At 40.7% G+C, this 20,645-nt stretch overlaps 1 protein-coding gene across 2 annotated transcripts in view; it reads left to right on the top strand.

Moving 5' to 3' along the window:
• Nucleotides 1–20,645, top strand: part of DLG2 (discs large MAGUK scaffold protein 2) — a 1,041,736-nt gene that overhangs the window by 355,246 nt on the left and 665,845 nt on the right. Inside the window, exon 1 of one of the 2 annotated variants that reach the window (XM_075140226.1) lies at nt 16,473–17,304. The exons of the other annotated variant lie outside the window; for it this stretch is intronic. Coding sequence (XP_074996327.1) covers nt 17,203–17,304 — 102 coding nt within the window. The 5' untranslated portion in view covers nt 16,473–17,202. Of the gene's footprint in view, nt 1–16,472; nt 17,305–20,645 lie in introns of those variants that run through there. 2 annotated transcript variants of the gene reach the window in all.

Genomic DNA, 20,645 nt, shown 5'->3' with positions numbered 1-20,645 from the left:
TTCTCCTCTCTGTGTTTTGGTGCCAAGATGTGACACAAACTTCTTGATATTCTGGCAGCGATAGGATGTGCCAGCAGGGAGGGAAGAGCAGACTGCCTGGGATGTGGAGAGGGAAGAGTACAGGTGGCAGGAGAGAACAGTTGACGGAGCCTCAGGATGTCAGCCCATATTCACGTGGCTGCAACGTCACCTGCAGTTACAGCAGCCCTGCAAATAGTTCTCTTAATTTAAAGGCAGCTCAGGTCTACAGGCATAAAGACCTCCCAGATTGTTACCCAAATATGAGACACGAAGTGGTGGGGAATCTTAGGGGTAATCAGTTCATCCTAGGAAAGTCTCTTTTCCCAGTAGCCAGAAATCCCGTGTGGATGTTAGAGGAGGCTCAGCTGTGGCTTTGCGATTCTGCCCTTGGTTGTAAGGCAGTTTCCCATCTTCTGACTCTTGTCTGCTTTCCAGCACGTGTCTGACTCAGCCTGACGACTCCAATTTACAGAATAACACCCTTTAAAGCTAGACAGTACTGAATTTCAATCTGGCATTGATATGTGGAATATTAACATAGGCAATTCCCCTTAAAGCCAAGAGTAGCTATGTTTGTCCCTGAGACATTGATGGAGCATTTAACTGCGTGACCATCCTTAAACTCTGAGGGGCTGCATATGTGCTTTTTGTTGACATTTATTCTCATGTGCTAAATTGTTTAAATCTGTTGTTACACATAAAGATGCAGTGAGGGGAGTAAAACTGAAGCCCTATATTGATTTTATCACTAGCAATATTCTTCAAAGAATATAAAAGCATCTTCTTGTGAGATACATATGCAAGCATATAAATTGTGTACTAATAGTTCAACAATGTCTTTATTAAACTATAAAATAACTTGTATGTCACATTGACACCAGAAACAAACATAATTTCCAGGTAAACAGCTGTCTAAGTACTCCTCCAGGAAATTTATGTAACTTTAGCTCCTTCCTATGGCTGAAAATGCAATAGTCTAAAACAGACACCACTGTTACATATCCTTAGTAAAAGAGGTATAATTATTGGTTGTGGCTGGCAGTTTATCTTATTCAGAAAAGTAGTTTCATATCAAAAAAGCAGAATTCCAGCATTTCTGTTAACCATCCAGAGTAAAACAAGCTGGTATATATATTCACAGCTGAATGAATCTGTTTCTGTAAACACTGTAATTTTCAATAATACATGCAGATGACTTACTTAATTTTTAAGTTATATATATAGATATAAATATAGATATTTTTCACCTCTCCAGAACAATTTTCATAACAATTTTCATTAGTCTAACTTTGATTACTAGGCCTTTAGGAGATATTGTCAACTCTTATACTGTATAGCACAAAACACATTCATAGCAACCACTAAATAACAGACAGAAATAACGTGATTGAGAGTAGAAACATAAGCTGGATGTACATTGACATTCACCTTTGAGAAATGTAGGAAAATTCATGTTAAGGAGTGGCAGAAATAACCTAAAAGAGATATTTATCAAAATCTTTAAAATGACAATGTTGAAACAGAGGTAGAGCTAATAGTAACAAAAGCTAAAGACCATAGTCCTGCACATTCTTCCACATACATGTAAGGATTTGAACTCGTGATCAAGTTACCACAGATTAACATGATGTCACATGTCTGTTGAGTGTGTGATTGACTGTGTCTGTGCTCTTTTCCTACGGTAAATATGAGGTAATGCAATTTAACTTCATTTCCAGTAAGAGAGGAGTTTGCCATAGATTAAGAGTAAACATATGGACTGTTACTGCAATTCATTTGAGGCAAAATCAATTGTTAAATTAAGGTAATTTGGGAATCGATCTGAACATTGAGTGTTTACAGACTTAAAATGTTAAAGCACTCACAACAGAGTGCTCTTTGGCAAACTACAGGCGAGTGGTCAGCAACGGTGCCGAAGAGGGTGTTTGGTGTTTGACTGTCCCAGAGCAAGACTAGAGCCATGTCCTTTTGAGCAAAGGATTAGTGAGAAGCATCATTCTTTAAATCTGGAGATCCTGGGTGCCATCTCTCAGCTGGCTCCCTAGGATCTGAGTACGATTCCTCCTTAGTACGAGGATCCATTTTGATAAAAATCCACTGTTAATCTCACCGCACACATCTTTAGCTTTCCAGCTTGTTCCAGGATCCTGGTCCCTGGCTGTACATATTGCATAAATGTTAATTCACTCTCTGACTGGTTTTTGAAGCCAACCAAGCATGCTGGGGCAGGTCCCTGATGGGTCACCACCCTAGAAGTGCTAGAGAAGAAAGTGCAGAGTCTGGAAACTACACAGTCCTCCAGCACAATCCCAGAATGTTTTGTATCCTCAGACACAGATGTCACAGGAATGCAACATAGATCTCCAGTGTCATGAAAAACCCAAGATCAAGTGCTGCGTAGTGTGGATGTGGCCTGTCTGAGTTGTAGGGAAGGAGCCCTGAACAGTTTCAGTATAAGGTATGCTGCATTTCTTAGCCTGAGGTGGATGCAGTTGGAGATATATTTTTTCGGAAGGGTCTAGAGTATGTCTAGAAATCATAAATTTAACCACAATCTTTTTCCATTGTTCAGACACCAAGTCTCACCTTGATTTAATTATTTAAAAATTAATCTGGATTCTGTAATTTCTTCCTAGAGCCAATGTCTAGGTCAATACCTGGTAGCAGCAATGTGGCGACCATCATGCCTACAATTCACAGATATCTTAAGAACCTTCTGGGTGACCACAAGTCCATCAGTTCTTTTGGTGAATCCTTTCTGAATTGTGGAGTGTATAATTTACAATCATTCATTAAATGACTTTCAAAATCACTTATTCCATAACAATACTTTAGAAAGAAGAAAAGAGGACATAAAATTCTCTCAATATTCCCATAAAGGAATAATTTACTTAACTGAAAAAAAATGTAGTGAGACTTTAAATAATGCTGTTTTTTAGTATCGATCCTAATCTCCACCATGAAGTGATAAATGAGTGCTAAAGGCTAAATAGATTATCCTAGGAAAGTCTCCTTGAAAGTCATTTAACAGCTAATCATAAGTTAAGGTCAAACATTACCAGTTTCTCATGGGAGAGAAGTAGACATCCTGTCTGATTTTCCTATTGTGAAAGAATTTTAGGAATATGTCCAGATTCAAGATTCTGCAAATGTCCCCTGAGAAACACCCCTTCTCTGACACTTTTCCTGATTTTGAATTTATCTCAGTTTGGTTTGGCCAATATCTATCCCAAGGGCCACAGAGGCCTCACATATTTGTGAGAAATAGGGTACATTGTTTTCTTTTTGTTTCACTCACAGAAAAGCCTGGCTATGGCACCTCCATTGCCCCAAAACAATTTTGCAATATGGTTAAGTGGGAAAGGGTATGGAGCTCTGGGGCACCAGGACATACAAGTGGACTCTGTTCAGTCTCTAGTTCAGTCCATCTTCATTTCTTCAGTCTCCTTAAGCTCTATACTAAAGATCATTTGGCGATATTTATCTATTGCACTCAAGTGTGAAGACAATTTAGGATAACTGTCCTGCAAATTTTAAGCAGCTCTGTGAGTAAAGTCTACAGTTACGTGAAATGATTTGGGCATTCATGGAGGCATAGCTGGCACAACCTGTTTTCCACCTTAACTCGCTTTTCCACACTCTAAGCTATAGCCATGCCTCAGAAGAATTGAATTTCATAATAAGGAGCTGAACACTATGAAAGGATGTGATTGTATCATGATACTGCTTGAAACCTAGTTTTTCTTCTCGTGAATGAAAACGCTTTCCTTCCAGAGTGGAAAGGAACATATGAATGTAGGCAAGATGATGACTCACAGCTGTAAAATTGCTCACATGCATAACATTCATGAGCATGAAGGTCTGACTGCAGTCAGTATGTGGCTGCAGTTCTTGCAAACGTGTACAATCCAGGGCACCGACAGTGCTTTTGCTGAGGCAGCCCAGAGATGAGCATAGGCTGCAAAACCCACTTAAGCAGCAGTGCAAGGATTTGGGTGGCCAGCCCTCACTGAGTGATGGTTCCCATGTCTATGTTGCTTTCTGTACTTGGGCTTAGCTAGCTTATCTCCCCAATTGGCACAGTTTTGTTTGCACTGTAGTCCTGACTCTGACTGGTACACCTGTATTTTCTAAGGTTTTGTTAAAAGACACATTTACAAGTATTTTGGTCCAGACAATGTGCAAGTAAGAAGCAAATGAGAGATCGTGACTTCGCAGAGCTGTGAAGTGGGGTAGATGGACAAGGGAGGAAAGGGAAGGAACGGGAGAAGGAGGAGGATACTTCATCCCTTTTAACAGAAAATGACAAAATTCTTCACCTGTTTTCCAGATGAAGGAAGGAAATAGGTAGTGTTCACTTTATAGGAAGCTTTTAAAATGACATATTTAATAAACAAAGTGACCTTAGAAATCTGGAAAGGAAGAGTGGCATTCTCTGTCTTTGCTGAGGTGGAGGAAGGAGCTGGAAGAGCCTGCCAGGGTTAATGAAGATCAAACAAGCCATTCCAGCCAGCAAGGTTGTTGTATAGAAACCCCATTAAACCACACAGACTTTTCTGTCACACAGTGAGCTGGTCGAGGCGACGATGCTTGCTTATTTATTTGTTTATTTATTCAATTTACAAGAGGCTCTGGTCAGCACACTCCCTTAGGGCACGTATAATAAAACCAGTACATCAATTAAATAGCGATGTTTACAGCATTGACAGAGTGCCTAACGAAGGACTTTGAATTACTTCAGTTCTGTCCCTTTGGAGAATACTCAGCTTGTAGCGCTCACACATCTGGAAGGTTTGGAGGAGAAAAAGGCTGCATGAATACGTGGATGTACCTTGAAGCACAGTTTGATGGACAACAGGAGCTTCAGCTGTTGTCTTACAGCTGTAAGGGAAGTGAATTCTCCAGTTTGGAACCCTACATGAGATAAACCTGAGATTTTAAAGCTGTTTATATACCTACAATCACAAGTAGGCACCAGTGGGTGTTCTTACTTGCCCTGTTTTTTAATTTTAATTCCAAACTTGTTCAGCCTACAAGTGAAAATCCCATGAGGTACCAGACTGCATCTAACTAACTTTAAAAATCTGGGCCTTGGTAGACTACTGCTACAGCATTAGCAAGTCAGGAGGGAGGCAGCCTCTGAGGTCTCTTTTATAGCTATTTGGTCAAGCACACTTAGAGGTAAAAGTGTTATGTTTATTAAGGGTCTGCCATATAACAAAAATATGCCCTGAGGGTAATAAAGAGTAAAGTAAACAAACCTCACATACCACTCTGTTAACGTCAGCTCCCAGCCATGCAGCGTGTCCCACGTGTGTCCCGTGTCCCTGTTTCCTACTTGTGTTGCCTATTTTCTCCAGTTTGTAAGGCTGATGCAGAGTTAGAGTGGCCAGTGGCCATGAAAGGATAAATGCCACTCTCAGGACAACGGTCCTATTTCCCCAATGGCAGTTTTTGTAGTGTGGTGGTGGATCCAACCAGGGTGTCCCATCCTGTAGTCCTTCAGTTCATGCCAACTAAGTGGTGCCTGGACAAGAAAAGTTTTATTTTCCTTCTCAGACCCCAACTCTCTGCCAACAGGTCCAGAGGAACCCATGGGGAGGCCCCAGGGAAGGGCCCTGTCTAGATGCATAAAAAGGAAGCAGAGAGACAAAATCTAATTAAACCTGACTCTAGACTTTTCTCCTTAGATGTCTTTAGCCACAAAAGCCAGCATTGTCCTGTGCTTTGGGGTGCCTCCTTTTTGGGATTTCCAACTTGAAATACCCCTGGGGTTGGCTTTTAAAAACAGCCGTGCACTCCTCGTTACAAGCGGAGTTAACAAATGCTCTGCGCTGTCAAAGTCAGTCGGACCTACAGATGTTCTGCACCTACGAAATCAAACCAAAAGCCTTTTGGCTCAGGCACCCTAAAATCGTGGGCTACATCTGCGCAAGGTTACATTAGCCCAGCTCAGTTTCTGCACCTGTAAATCGGGACGAATGCTGTTTAATTGCCTAGCTCAAAGGGGTTTTGCGAAGATCAATTAGCTAATGCCTATAAAGTGCTCTGCACGTATCCGGCGCAACCGCTGTCGTGGCGTAGCACTACCCTTCCTCGCCATGCTCAGTAGGAGCACTGTTGCTTTAAAAAGGGAGCTTGTCCAAGCTCTCCTCCTCCACTGGATCTAAGATGGATGCTCCTGCTGCAGCACAGCCTGTAAGCAGACTTTGCCCAGCCTGCTTTTTCTGTTTTTCCTGGAAGCTTGCTCCAGACAAGTCAGCTGCACTGCAGACTGAGCAGAAGCAGGAGGGCAGCTCTCCCCAGGTAAGCTACCACCGCCACAAAGCTGCTCATCCCCACACCTGGACGGGGCAGCACCAAGGATGCTGCCATCCTGAGAATTATGGTCCTCTCCGTCCGTGTCTCTAGCTGACTCACAACAGCTCTCAGCCAGGCAAGAGTCAAACAGCCCTGGGCCTCTGCTCTCTGACACTTCTTTCCTGGCTGACCGGCGTTAATTTAGTTACCAGGAGAACAGGGAGACTCCTGTTCCCAAAGCTGATCTCGTGCACGTTGCTTTTGGGTTAGCACCACCTCTGTGGAGGCACTCCTGAATGACATGGGAGCTGCCTGCGGCAGGGCGGTCCTGAGGCCATGCTGGGGCCCGGCAGAGGACTTTTCACCCTGTGGTGAGGAGGTGGTCTTCGGTCACCGGAGAGAGCCGAGGGATTAGCAGGCTCTCGTAGGCCTGCCGCCACCGGCAGCAGTTTAAGCTGCGTTGGCTCCTTTCCCTCAGAAATGCATTGATTTTCCACTAATCTCCTTTTCTTTGAGGCATTAAAAATGTCATCTTTACAGGACTGCAAATTGGGCATTCCAATAACTCCCCAAAGTTTAGCTTTATTTCATCTTATTCCCATGGACGCTTTGGAGGAGACATTCCCTCTGTATAACGTTCATTTTACGAAGGTCTTTCCTTCCCCGCCCTGGGTGGTGGAGTCTTGGAGGTGGGAGATGTTCCTGACCGACACAGAGCTGGAGGCAACGTGCTTCTCCTTAATGACTCCAATTTACAGGACTGTTTCACTTCGGCCAACAGTAACAGACCCTGCTAGTACTCCCACAACCCCGGGGACGGAGACTGCCTGTGCAGTGCCAGCAGGGTGGAAAATCCCTACCCCGACTTTTAAAGGCATTTTAGAAGGAGAAAGCTGTTGTAAAGGGCCAGTGGTCAATGCTTGCTGGGAAGGAGCAGAATAGGACCGTTGTAATCATCATGAAAGTGCCCAGTCCAGAAACTGCCATGAATGAAAGGATTGACAGGATTCCCAGGCAACCCAGGAGTAAACTCTCTTCTCCTCCATCTGTTTTTTGTGACCTGCAAGACTTTGCAGTCTCGCTTTTAAAGCCATGATGACGGGCATCAGCCCATGGAGGCAGAGAGAAGCCGTTGCCGCAATATTAAAAACACAAAAACGACACCCTCCCAGCTTTCACTGGGTAACCTTTTCTTTTCCCACTGTGCAAAACTGATCAGGCTACAGAGCAAGACACACAGGGGCAGTTGAGAGGAGAGGAGAAAAAGCGTTTCAGGGGCATTTTTCTTCAATGGCCCCTTGCCGTTATTAGCGGCTCAGCTGTTTGGCATCTCTGTGTGGTTTGGAGTCAAGGGAAGCCCCCTCTCCAAAAAGAAAAAGATGGACATTGATGGTTTTCCCTTGTTGACAACGGTTTCCCTTGTTCCCAGACATGGGATGGATGCATTTAACAGAGGGATCTGCAATCTCTGTTCCCCAAATTACACTGTCAGGGTCATGTAACGGGATCCTGTGTGCCTACTGTGTCCAGGGCCAATGTCCATGGCCTGTCCTGAGCACATTGGGGTTAGAAAAGAGAACCTAAGCAGATGTTGTCACATGGCTGTTTCCGCTATAGTTTTGTTGGAAAACTCGCTGTAGAATTTAGCTGTGACCACAATCGCATCTCTTATTTGCTTTCCGCTGACATTGGAGTGAATGAAGTTCAGGGTTTGGGGTTTTCTTGGTTTGTTTCTTTTTTTGGCATGAGAATTTCAAAGCTGAAAAGCCATTAAATGCTAAAAGCTGTGAGAATAGTGGCATTTCCCAGAAATGAACACAGAATTTCCTGTTAAGAAAATCTGAGGAAAATCAGTGACAATCTTCCTGACTGCTGAGAACTGCTGGAAAACACTCGCTTTTAATGGGAACTGGGAAAAATGGATATATTTATATATAGAAATATTGTAAAAAAAAATCAACAATCAAACATCTGGTTAATCAAGACTTCCTCCTCCATATATCAGGCAGAATTTCTGAGTGAAAGAAAATCCTCACAGAGGAAAACAAAGGTGTTCTCCTGCTTCTAGCACACGTGGTGACAGCTTGGGTTCATCTCTGACATGAAATGTGTGTCTGATTAGCACCCCGTCAGGGTGCCTGCACCCTTACCCATAATAAGTCTTAACCAAAATAATATGGAGCAAGTAATGTAAGACTTTACAAAATAGGATTTAGTTTTAGGCTCGGTCCATATATTTATTTATTTATTTATTTCTGCCTGAAATTATAGTTTTGTTTAACGACATTTTGCAATCAAGATATCAGACTTTCTTGCAAAAAGCTAGTAATGTTGTGAAAAATTCATTTCTTCAAAGTGCTAAAAAGCCTGACCTTCTCGTGAATTGCGATGCATCATCGGTTTTATTTTTACTTCTGCTTTCATCAAGTACTTTTCCTTTTGGCTTATCATTCCTCTCTAAATAGTAGTACCATATGACACAAGAAATGAAGGCTGGTTTCCGGTGGTTCCTCTCTGGAGCTGCCAGCAGCAGTCTGAACTTCTCAGTACTAGAGATGGTAGAATAGGCACCGGCTTTCCGATAAAAGGAAATTATGGGAACCGCATTTGAAAATTAATGCCAGGCCCTTATGAAACACTTTCAGGAAATGGTCAAGATAATAATAATGATTTTTTACTTGCTTTTTTATTTGTTTTTGATTTTGTGATTTCTTCTGTCTCCTAGCTTTTATTTAGATCACAACAGCATTTCACACACGCCTCTTAAAAGAGAGAGACTGCTTATTTTCCTTCAGCCAGGTATAGTCTCTATTGAATTCCCATTTATATGGGCCATTAATGATCACCAAAATTTGAATTCCATATGATCCAAAGGCAATGAGGTCTAAGCAGTGTATGTATCTTCTCAGTAACTACAGACACAATTCTTGAAAGCAGACTTCCCCTTTGAAACTTTTTTTGGAGATGTAACACTGTGCTCCAGCTAGTCTAAATCCCAGGAAGAATTGCTTCCAAGGACTTTTTATTGAAGTCCATATCCTGAGCACCCTGGAATTTATCAGAGGAATGGCACGTGTAAAGTTCAACGGCCTGAAAGCAATAGCATGAAATACAAATGTGTAGTGTTGCGTGTAGGAAGGGATATCCAACTGCACAGATACCAAATGTGTATTGATTAGACAGGCAGCAGAGAAGGATGGGGTTCTGTAGAAATGAATCCCAGAGTGAAAATGTGAGGCTATTGCAATGCTAATGTAAAAAACTTGGGCTACTGTAAACTACTGCAAATGAGAGATGGAAGGAATTATTCTGCTGGGCAATGTCACAGTTTGGATGCACTTTGAGAGGGATGAAGAGGTTTTAGAGGAAAAGACCAATTACAGATTTTATAGTGTATGAGCTATGGTGAAGTTTGAAAGAGTTAAGTAGAACAAATTGGGATAAACAATTACCATCTTCAAATATATAAAAGCTGTTGTTATAACAACGACTGAGATCTATTAAGCTACAACTTTTGATTATGGAAAAGAGACCGGTTATAGAGAATACAGCACTGGTTTATAAAATCATGAGTGACATGGAGAGGATGAATAGGAGTTGACTGTTCTTTGTTTCTTCCATTACAACATTTTGAGACAGTTGATAAAGATAGCCGAAGCAAGATTCAAAATAAACAAAAAAAAGAGAGATTGTCACAGGAGAAGTGGAAGGCCTGAGGAACTTCTCACCAAAGGATGTTATGGAAGTAGAAGTTTACATGGATTCAAGGGGAGACTGGAAAATTACTGGAAAATTAACACCAATTATTGTGCTTCCTACTGGGGGAGTCCCACTTGCATGAAGCAGGAAGGACGTACGTGCAGAGCTGGTGACCACGTGTAGGACTGTGACCAGGCTTACGCCTCTATTTAACGCGTACAGTAAATACATGTACAGTGCAATAACTTCAGTGCATATGGATGTAACTGAGCTAGCTAGTTTAGTGCTAGCAACAGTGTAGTAACACAAAATTCAGTGTAGGTTAACCCCTCTTCTGCCCCAACAGTCTGGGTAAATACTGAAGCTCTTTGTCCTTGATGAGCTCTGGCGTGTGGTGGCTAAGCTGATCATTTCAAGCTCATTTAGGTGCATGGGTATTACAGTATAATCACTTGAAGAAATCACTAGGTCTACATAATGACATTAAAGTGGGGCATATATATTCTGAATGTGCTATGTGCATGTTTTCACTCTGTGTCGGCAGGACCAGGCCTTTATTTCTGTTTAATTTGTCACAGAAAATCTTAAAAATTCTAACACAAGATATAAATGGGAATCTTAAGAAAAGCAGAGCTGTTTTGTAGCTATTGAGGACTGGAGTAATATGCTTGGTTTTTTCCTTCAAGTTTATATTTAATTTGAGTAATTTTTCTCCCCTCTTTCATTTTCTTTTAAATTTATACCTGGCTAAAAAAAGTTATATGCAATTGGTGACTTTGTAAATGATTTAACAGATGAAAATTATTTTCAGAAATAATTCAGTTTTCCACTAGTTAAAAATGTAAAACTATGCTGGTAATGTGGCACTTTAAAATGTGTAAACACTTATCAACATGAGTACTTTTTGTAAGAGTATTCCTATTAACTTAAAAATCACTGTTTATATGACCGTACTTAGAGATACGGGCATTTAATTGGAAGGCATTATGTCCATCTTCAGGTGGAGAGATTGAGTCATATAATGCTTTCCAAGCTGCCTACCACATCTGAATTCTTGATGCATAGGTGTTTTTCAGAGCATCCGAGCTGTCCTCTACCTATCTATCTGCCTCCATACTGTGATCTCAAGGTGCTCGAGAAGAACTTTCTCTCTCCATGAGTTGTCCATACCCTTGTTAGCTCTAGGTGAAGCAAAGCAGGTCTCCACCAGCAGGGTCTGCTGTTGGCAGGAGCCAACTGGCAACTCATCCCTGTCTATATACAGATATTTGGGAAAGCCAAGCCAGCTGCCACAAGCCACCGTGTGAGATGCAGCAGCTGCTGCTCATGACGGTGGAAGAAGTGGGTCCCAGCAGTCACAACGGCATCTCGCAGAAGTAGCAAACCTATCTCTACACGGATGTCCCCCGGGCTCTCTGTCCCACTTCCACCCCAGTGGCCCTATTCATTTCCTTCTTATGGCAGACTGGCCTAGATCTAGTCTAGTCCTTGAGCCTTTGGACACACAGAAAATCACCTTATCCCAATTTCTTAGAGCAGAGGTGAAAATTCAATCTCATATTACCCCTTAGTGCAGGTTCAAACATATCTTTGCATGAGATGTGGACAGATCACAAAATAGCAGTTCCTCCATTGATTTTAGCTGCTCTTAAGCTAATATTCGGTGACTGTAGGGTCTTTCCTGGGTGAGCTTCAATGATGTGCACTGAAGCCCAGAAGGCCAACCGTATCCTGGGTTGCATCAAAAGCAGCATGGCCAGCAGGTCGAGGGAGGGGATTCTGCCCCTCTACTCTGCTCTGGTGAGACCCCACCTGCAGTGCTGCGTCCAGCTCTGGGCTCCGCAGCACAAGACAGACATGGACCTGTGGGAGCAGGTCCAGAAGAGGGCCACAAAAATGATCAGGGGGATGGAACACCTCTGCTGTGAGGAAATGCTGAGAGAGTTGGGACTGTTCAGCTTGGAGAAGAGAAGGCTCCAGGGGCACTTTATTGCGGCCTTTCAGTACTTAAAGGGAGCTTATAAGAAAGATAGAGAAACACTTTTTAGCAGGGCCTGTAGTGAGAGGACAAGGGGGAATGGTTTTAAACTAAAAGAGGGGAGATTTAGACTAGCTATAAGGAAGAAATTTTTTATGATGAGGGTGGTGAAACACTGGCACAGGTTGCCCAGAGAGGTGGTAGATGCCCCGTCCCTGGAAACATTCAAGGTCAGGTCGGACGGGGCTCTGAGCAACCTGATCTAGTTGAAGATGTCCCTGCTCACTGCAGGGGGATTGGACTAGATGACCTTTAAAGGTCCCTTCAAACCCAAACTATTCTATGATTCTATGATAATTGTTCCAGAGGCAGGTGGCTTTTCAGGCAAACTAAGCCCAGGCTTCTGATACTCACCAACAAACAAATATCAACAAAATAAAGGCTTGTCATCTACATTCTGTACCCCAAAACGACCAGCTCACATAAAGTGCAGACATAGCTGAAGTCCTTGAAATGCCCTAAGTAGAGTCCCTCCAAATGGTAATACAGCTGTGAAAACTTTGGTTTGGACTAGAGATTTGAGACTGTTTTGTTCTTAAGGAACATGTGACACAGTTGTGTGCAGTCATTTCTATTTTGATGGGGGATCTTTCAACTTTGTTTTATATTTATATTCTCTGGTTCCTTTTGTATGTGCTGCCTGTGGTGTAACAAGCCTTCTCCCTTTTTCTTTCTTCTAATATAAGTCTTTGAGAACACAACTTCTCTTTAATCACTGTCAGAGACAGGTTTAGTTTATAGGAGGCTTGATTAGCATACAGGGAATTCAGAGAAGAGCAACAGAGAAGGTGATTTCGAATTCTAACAAAAGATTAGAAGAAAGTTAATGCATATATCTTGGCCAAAGGTCTATATATCATCTTGATTTTCTGGTATCTAATGGATGTCGTAAGGGGTTAGAGGAATTTTTAATGGTATAGCAACGGAACAAAAAGTTGAACAGTGAAAATAGGGAAGGGGAAATACACAAACCTATACTATAGTACCAAAACTTAAGCAATTTCCTCAACAGAAACAGCAGAGAATTTAAAAAAAAAAAAAAATTAAATATCCTAATATAGTCGAGAGGGACTATCTAAAAATTCTTTGTGACTCTCCAGGTCTTTACTTTTATTTTTACCTATATTGGTCTTCTTGATTCTCACATGATATGTCAGGTGCTAATTATTGCTATTTGAACTAGCTCCGATGCAGGAGGTGGTATATATACACATGAGGTGAGGAAGTACCATGCAAACATGACCATAATACTTCCAGAAATACAACTCAGTTGTTCCAAGTTCGTTCACCTGTTTCCACATAACGGTGCACTGTGAAAGGCAGACATCGTCAGAGAACCTGGAAAGGTTGGGTGAAGGCAACTGCCAGAGAGACTGGTAGAGCAGGGGAAATTTTACCAGCTGGACGGACCAAATGGAAATGATAAGTGGAGCAACAGTTCTTGTTCCTCCGAAATCCAGCAGCTGAGGGAGAGAGTAACTTTTGCAAAGACTAAACTCAGACAGTAGCAGGTGACTTTTATTCACTGACGGGGTCATTTTACTCAAAGCTTCTGACAATGACTACACCGCGATTTGCTGGGAGTCTCCCTTTTTGCTAAAAGCAAAAAAGGTGCACTTCATCGTGGCAGCACAGCCTTGCGAGCAAGTAGGCTGGATCAGTGCACTCAAGCCCAAAGAAAGGTGGAGGGCTTACAAAACTCAGCAGATCTGGGGTCTCTCTTTTTCACACAGTAACACCCACAATGTATGTTCCTCTGCGTATCCCATCAGACAGAGTGAAAATGTGGACATGGATTTTCCAAGAATCCTTGCTCCTGCGGTATGACTGTGGTTTAAATGCCTTTCCCGGCCATTAGCAATTTACTTCTGTGTTTGTGATGAGTGCTATTGGGAAAAAAAAAAAAGATGGAGGAGGATCTCTGAGCAAATGTTTTCTTATGACAGTTTTCTATATGCGGTTGTCACTTAATAGAAATAAATGTCTTGGCCAATTGCAGTATGAGTTATTATTCCAATCTGTCATTGGAATGAATCTTCTTTTTCTGATCTTTTCCCAAATGACTGTGCGTCAGGTAACTGTTTTTCATTTGAAAGCAACAATTAGTTTAAGTGTGAAAGGATGTTATTTTGTGCCTTGCATGATACTCAGGTGATTGGTGTTTGATGCATCTTAACACTGAAATGAAATCACAGGTGAAACCCGTTCTGGTTGAAAATCTGCTATGGTGTCAGGGACTGGGGAAGAAATGGGAATTTTAATAAACAGATATGTCCTCCCTTTTGAGAGCACGAGCCAGCTGAACGCAGTCAGATCCAAAAGATCCAAGAGGCTAACTGGCTGATTTTCCTTTCCTTCTTTGAAATCTGAATTTGGAATTAAATGGAGGTGATTTTAATTAGGCCCTGTGAATATTAATCGGAAACCACACTTGTGTGATTATGAGTCCGGTTTTAAATCAGGACATCGTGTTTAAAACATTGAAAAGTGCAGATGCGATGTATTCTTATATTAGAAATGCTAATGATTAGGACAGATTGAGAGTGTTACTGATCACTTAAATGTCTAAGATGGGTGGATATTAGAACTGCTAAGACAGTTAAATAGCACAGTTTTCTGGCATTTTGTAGTAGTGTCTCCTAAAAATATTGCCATGCCACCCCCATCCCAAATTAACGCTCCTAAGGCCAGTGATGTAGTGTGCTCACACCTTAAGGTAGCACTGTGATTCATATTTTAATGATAGTGGCTGCTGGCTGTAACTATGGAATGTATTGTCATGGAAACTACACTTTTCTATATTTACACCACTGCTGGTTATGCGAGAGACAGTACTTGAAAGAAAATCTCTATAATATATAGCTTAATAACGAGACAGGCAAGCTAGGAATAAACAGATCAAAGATTCAGCAATTACGGCTGCTGTTTGTCACCATAGTGCGTTCCTAAACAGGTTCAGTCACTGTTTCAGATGATAACTAGCACAGCAAGTCAGAAAGAAGTGCTGCTGCGATGTCACTTTGGACTAACAGGTCAGACAAACTTAGATAATTGATAGCTGATTGATTGGCACCCACGTAGTGAACTGCCATGACATGTAACGCTCATGTCCAGGCCGTTAGGAAAAAAAGCATGAGCTGAGTGAATTGAGGACACTGGGTTGTAAGGGCCTGTTATTTGCAAGAAATAAATCTTCAGAATTGGAACTGGGTTGTAACTCTAACGGTGGAGCAGTTCTATCTGTCACTTCAATCTAGAAACTGATTGGAAAATGATTACTGTCATTTTACTGAGCTTGGGCTCTTGCAAGCTCTAAGTTAAAAAATATAGAGTAAGAAACAATAATCAGAAAATATTATACCAAGTTGAAATTTAACTACACACAAAAATGGCACAAAAAATAAAGTTACTGTATGATGCAAAAGAAAGAGCAGGATCAAAGCTGTTTAAGAAAACAGTTCTTTTATGTTTTTGAACTTTGCAAAGTGAGGGTAAGTTATACTGAAAAAATTCTACTTAAAATTTAGATATATACACACATGCAAGACACACGCATGTGTATATATTTACATAAATATAAAATCTTAATAGAAGACGTCTCCTACATTAGGGTCTGCAGCCTCAGGCAGATCTTTTTAAAAATTCTGTGCCATTCACCCTCTATACTGCTTGACCTGGCTGCATACGGAGACCTCCATTTGCCATTTTCTCCATTCTGTTGTATAACAAATTTCTAGTTTGGGTTTATTACAGAAAATTGTTTCAGTTGTGCCTTAAGAACTCACTCACGATTGCCAGGGAGACAAGCTGCTCTCGTTTCTTTAGAAAGAGTTTCTAATTTGATGGGCAGAGCTTAGTGAGTTGCAAAAAAGCAGGGTCAAGTCACTGAAACAACTGCTGGGTTTACCTTGTTATCAGCTGTGAAATCATTGAAGACATCGTTTTACTTTCTGTACCGTAGCCTTTTCATTTTATATTTGTGTGTCTGCTATGACCGAACCTAAAACTGGAAGATATATGCCTCCAACTTTTGATATAAATAATCCTCTTAAAAAGCACAGCTAGCGGTTTGCTCATCCAAATGCTTTATTATGCATTTTCAGCTGGTGTTGCTTTAACTGAAGGAGCAGCGACAGCTGTAACTGAATCCAAACCAGCATTATGCTCCCAAACTTCTTAATTATTGCATTTCTGGAATACAGCAAGCCGTTTGCAGGTTGCAGGATAACAGTACTAGCTGGAGTCATTAGTTACATTGCCTCAAAAGCAGAGTTTAAAGAGGATTGCTTTTTAAGCTTCATGCTGGTGCATTTTTCTGTGTAGCTTCATATCTTTATTCAGTGTCTCCTGCAATCCTTCAACCTGTCTATTTGTAAATTTGTGCCTGGAGAAAGCTCCCATGTGGCAAGCCAGGATTGGATAAATGTTACTTGTATTTCTCTGATTGCAAACTCCCAGCATCTGGGATTTTCAGCTTTGAGTACAGTTTGTTTCATGCTGAGATTCATCTTTTTGGGGAAAGCAAAGGTCATCGCTTCTCCGGAGTTGCGACTGATTTGATTCTTTTTCTTGGGGAGGCGCTGGGAAGGGAATCCTTACTGGAATGCATATTGATAAAGGCTGAGGATTCTGGCTTCTTAGATAAGTAATTTTTTTTTTCTCTTCTCTCCCCACAATGACTATGTATTGCAGCAACTCACTGGCTTTTTACCAAATCAAGAGCTGCAGTATTTTTCTTCCGATGGAATAATTTCAGCCCACTTCAGCTAGCATGACAATCTTATGTGATTGTTATGAGTAGGCGTTTACATCCTTTTACATGCTAATACTGCCACACCTGCTAGTCCCCCTCATTTCCATTTCTCTCTTTTTTTTTATTTTTTCTTTTTTTTTTTTTTTCCCCAATGTAAAAACTAATTTCCCAGAGGAAGGGAAATCCTGAGATTCGTGATCAATGCTGCATCGTTGATTCATCAACAAAGAAGGGGATGGATGAATGGGACACAGGTAGAGATTCAAGCAGGCTGCTTCTGACCAGCAAGAGAAAAGCTAGCTGTTGAGCAGCATATGTTGCCACTCCATGTGCTGTATTAGCTACTTGTTTTTAGCCTTCAGTAGGCTGCCACTACTGCAGCACTAAAGGAATGTGCCCTATTGTTAAAAATCCTGACTGCTTTACACCAATGATTTGCCACTGCAAAGTTGCATGCACCAACAACACTTTATCGTTGATGTTTGGATGCAAGGTAGGATGTGGTTAATGTATTTAAATGCATGCTGTAACTCCTTTGAATATCTGTGCTATTTAATTTCATGTCTGACTAGAGATTTCAGTGCAAATTGCGATACGTTGGCTATAAATTATGCTTACAGCCGATATGTTTTAAATGTTGGGAAAAAATCAGAAGTAAAGCTTTCTTATTTCCCAGGGCTGTATGAGTATAGATTTACATAGGAGAATCTAATGGATTATGAAGCATTTGTTTTAGAGTTGATTGTATACTTAGCCAACAGTGCTAAGATTACTAACCCACTACTCTGTCATTTGTCTGGCTTTATTGATTTTGATGTGTATATTGTTATTACAAAAACACAAACCAGCAAGAATGAATATATTTTTTCCGTTTATATTGCTGACATGGATTCTAACCATCAGAGCAATACTAAAGTATACAGCCCTGCACTTCTCAATAAGAAATAAATAGAGTAAGCTCCTGAACCCATTTTTAAGACTACAGGAATATCTTTAAATGTTTTCTTCTAGGGACTGGACAATCATTTAATTTCTCTTTTACATTTAAATCAAAAGGTGGCGCAGTTAGTCAGAGAAGTTTTTCTTCTGGCTGTGTAATGCAATCCCACCCCAATTTTTTTAACAAAAGTGTTGGACTGGACTATATTTTTCCCCATATACATCCTGACTCGACATTAGAGTATAACCAATGTTGTTTGTTATTTTACTGAGATAATTCAAAAGTGATGGCATGTTTTTAAAACTTATTATCTTTGGGTAAACAAGTTTGGTTCTTGGACCACTGGATCAATCATGATGATTTTACAGGGGGGGTTACAGATTTTGTCCCATTCCTTTTCCTTGCTATCCTTAAATACTGGATGATACTAAAACTATTCCTCTATGTTTAGAAAATGAGCAGTTATATAAAAAATGGCAGTGATAGTAATTATTTTTAAATCATCTGTGTAACTTTTTTAATCCTCAAAAATAGCTAAGCTACAAAAATCAAATTTTACTTGTACAGTCCACAAACTAGGGAATACACTATGATTTTTTGAGTTCTTGTGTGACAGACTAGCCTAAATAAAATGAAGTAACTTTATGAAATAGGTTATAGATGACCCAATGTTCCCTAAACGTAATTCAGCTAGAAGCTAATGACAGATCATCTATTGCTTCGTATAATATACTTAAACTCCAACTAGGTTACAGTCAAACATTTACAATTTATTTGTCTACCTTCTCCTTTTCCGCAAACTAAGGCCTGCCTACATCTCTGGTTACTTGAGACTTTCCTGAACTAAAGTTTCTTGTTTCTTCACTTCCTTTTTAAATAGGCAAAAATATGTTCTATTAGCGAAAGGGTTATAATTTAATTGCTGTGTCATGATGCCGCTAGTGATATAAATAGCATTAAGAGTTTAACAGTTTAAAAGCTTTTTTAATTTGCATCTTTTTCATAAGAACAATTCATATTTCTTTTTTATTTTAACTTTAAAACTTAAACCCTCTTGTTTTCAAGTGTTAACTTTTAATTAATACAGGTGAATTGTTAGTCAGGGGAAATTAAATGCAAGCCACCTTTCTACAAAGGTAGGCCAGTGGCCCAGGGACGGGGATCCAATTTGTATTCCTGCCTGTAAGCATGACTTTCAAAGGATATTCTTTGATGCACTTAAGTTCCTTCATTATTTTCAGATCCTGTTAGGAAGAAGCAAGAGAATAAAAATCATAAATTTCAGACTTCTTTTTCCTCCTCTTTCTTTAGCGCTTCAGGCTCATTAAGTTAGTCACAGTCAATGTTTTATCTTCTTGTGGTGGTGTATGAACTCTTCTCAAATGAAAAGTGGATGTGTGGGATAGTGATCATTTTCAGAAAGATGAGAAGGAGCACGAGCGAACTGAGTTATCTTCGGTTGGTTCAACACATGTCAGATTAGTACCCTTTGATACCACTATCAAGCAAACATGAGATATTCTCTATACGTACCAGTGTATCACCTCACTTCAGATATCTTTTTCTCATTTTCTTTTGTTCTGCAGCCCATATCTAAATAAGTAAGTTTTTGCTTTGGACACGTAGGGTTATATTTCTAGATTTATGGGTGCAGATCCATTGTTAACAAGCAAAGAAGTTTGATCAAGAAGTAAGGATGTTTCTTTTTAGGAAATCTTTTTGTTACATGGCATGAAATCATAGATCTAAGCATGCTCATAATATTATGACTTCTACAATCACGTGGTTCTTGAACTCGGGAAGGAGAGTAATATACTGGAATGACACTTTATATTCTGGGTGGCAGAGGAGAAAATAGGTCCTCAGAATAGGAGTGTTTTAAAATATAGATAGTGGAACAGACAACAAAGGAATTCAAAGCTGAGGCAAATATCTCCAAGTGATAAAATAACCAGGTCAGGTTATTAACTAGCTCCTTTCGAAAGGACAGTGCAAGTTACAGGAATGAAATATTGCTCACACTCTTGATTTACAGCTTTTATTTTTAATTTTGTACCAAATACAGTTGTCTTTTCCTACGGGCACAGGAGCGAGAGAAATGCACCACATCAGAACCATCAGACCCATTTTTATCTGTTCCCAATGCAATGATTTTACAGTCTGCTCACTCCTAACAGGTGGTGCCAGGGAGTTAATTTGGGGGGGCAGGAAGAGGGTGTGCATGTCTTACTACACCATATGTTACAAAGAAGGCAGTGGAGGAGTCTTAACTGCTCCTGCGGGAAGCTTTCCTTTTCAGCTTGTTTTCCCGGACTTTGATAGTTGACCTTGTCCTGGACCTTTACTTTCAATGAGGCCCAGTTTTATGAACCTTGACCTTGAAATTGCAAAGAGTTCAGAGCAGTTTAATTTGAAAGACAGGGTAGTGTCTACCTGAAGTGCCACTATTGCAACCTACTTTAACATACTTAAACACTTCTCCCATTTCTGGTAGGGAAGTACCAGTGTTTCCATCACAGTGGTACAGAGCCAAAGCAGAGAGGGCATAAGCAGGGTTTAAAATACGACCCTCAAGTGCAAGGAGGTGTTTTGCAGAACTTTTTTGTTCATAATCTTGCAGGGCTGGGACACGAATCCCCTGAGTCCTAGAGTTGCTCCACAGCTGCTGGACAGATTTGTGTCTGTGGATTAAAGGACGGCTTGTGTGTAAGATAGACCTGCATTCACAGATCTCCATCGAGAGGAGTGCCAAGGCATATATCAGATTCTCACTGAAGATGATGAGACTTAAATGCATGCTTAAATGTCAGTATGTGCTTACTCATTTTGCTGAATTGGGCCCTGTAATAGTTCATTCAGTATTGCAGAAGAGTTATCTTCTGACTTTTAATATC

Source organism: Calonectris borealis, chromosome 1 (assembly GCF_964195595.1).
Source record: "Calonectris borealis chromosome 1, bCalBor7.hap1.2, whole genome shotgun sequence".
Classification (NCBI taxonomy): domain Eukaryota; kingdom Metazoa; phylum Chordata; class Aves; order Procellariiformes; family Procellariidae; genus Calonectris; species Calonectris borealis.
This window is presented reverse-complemented; position numbering and strand designations above follow the sequence as displayed.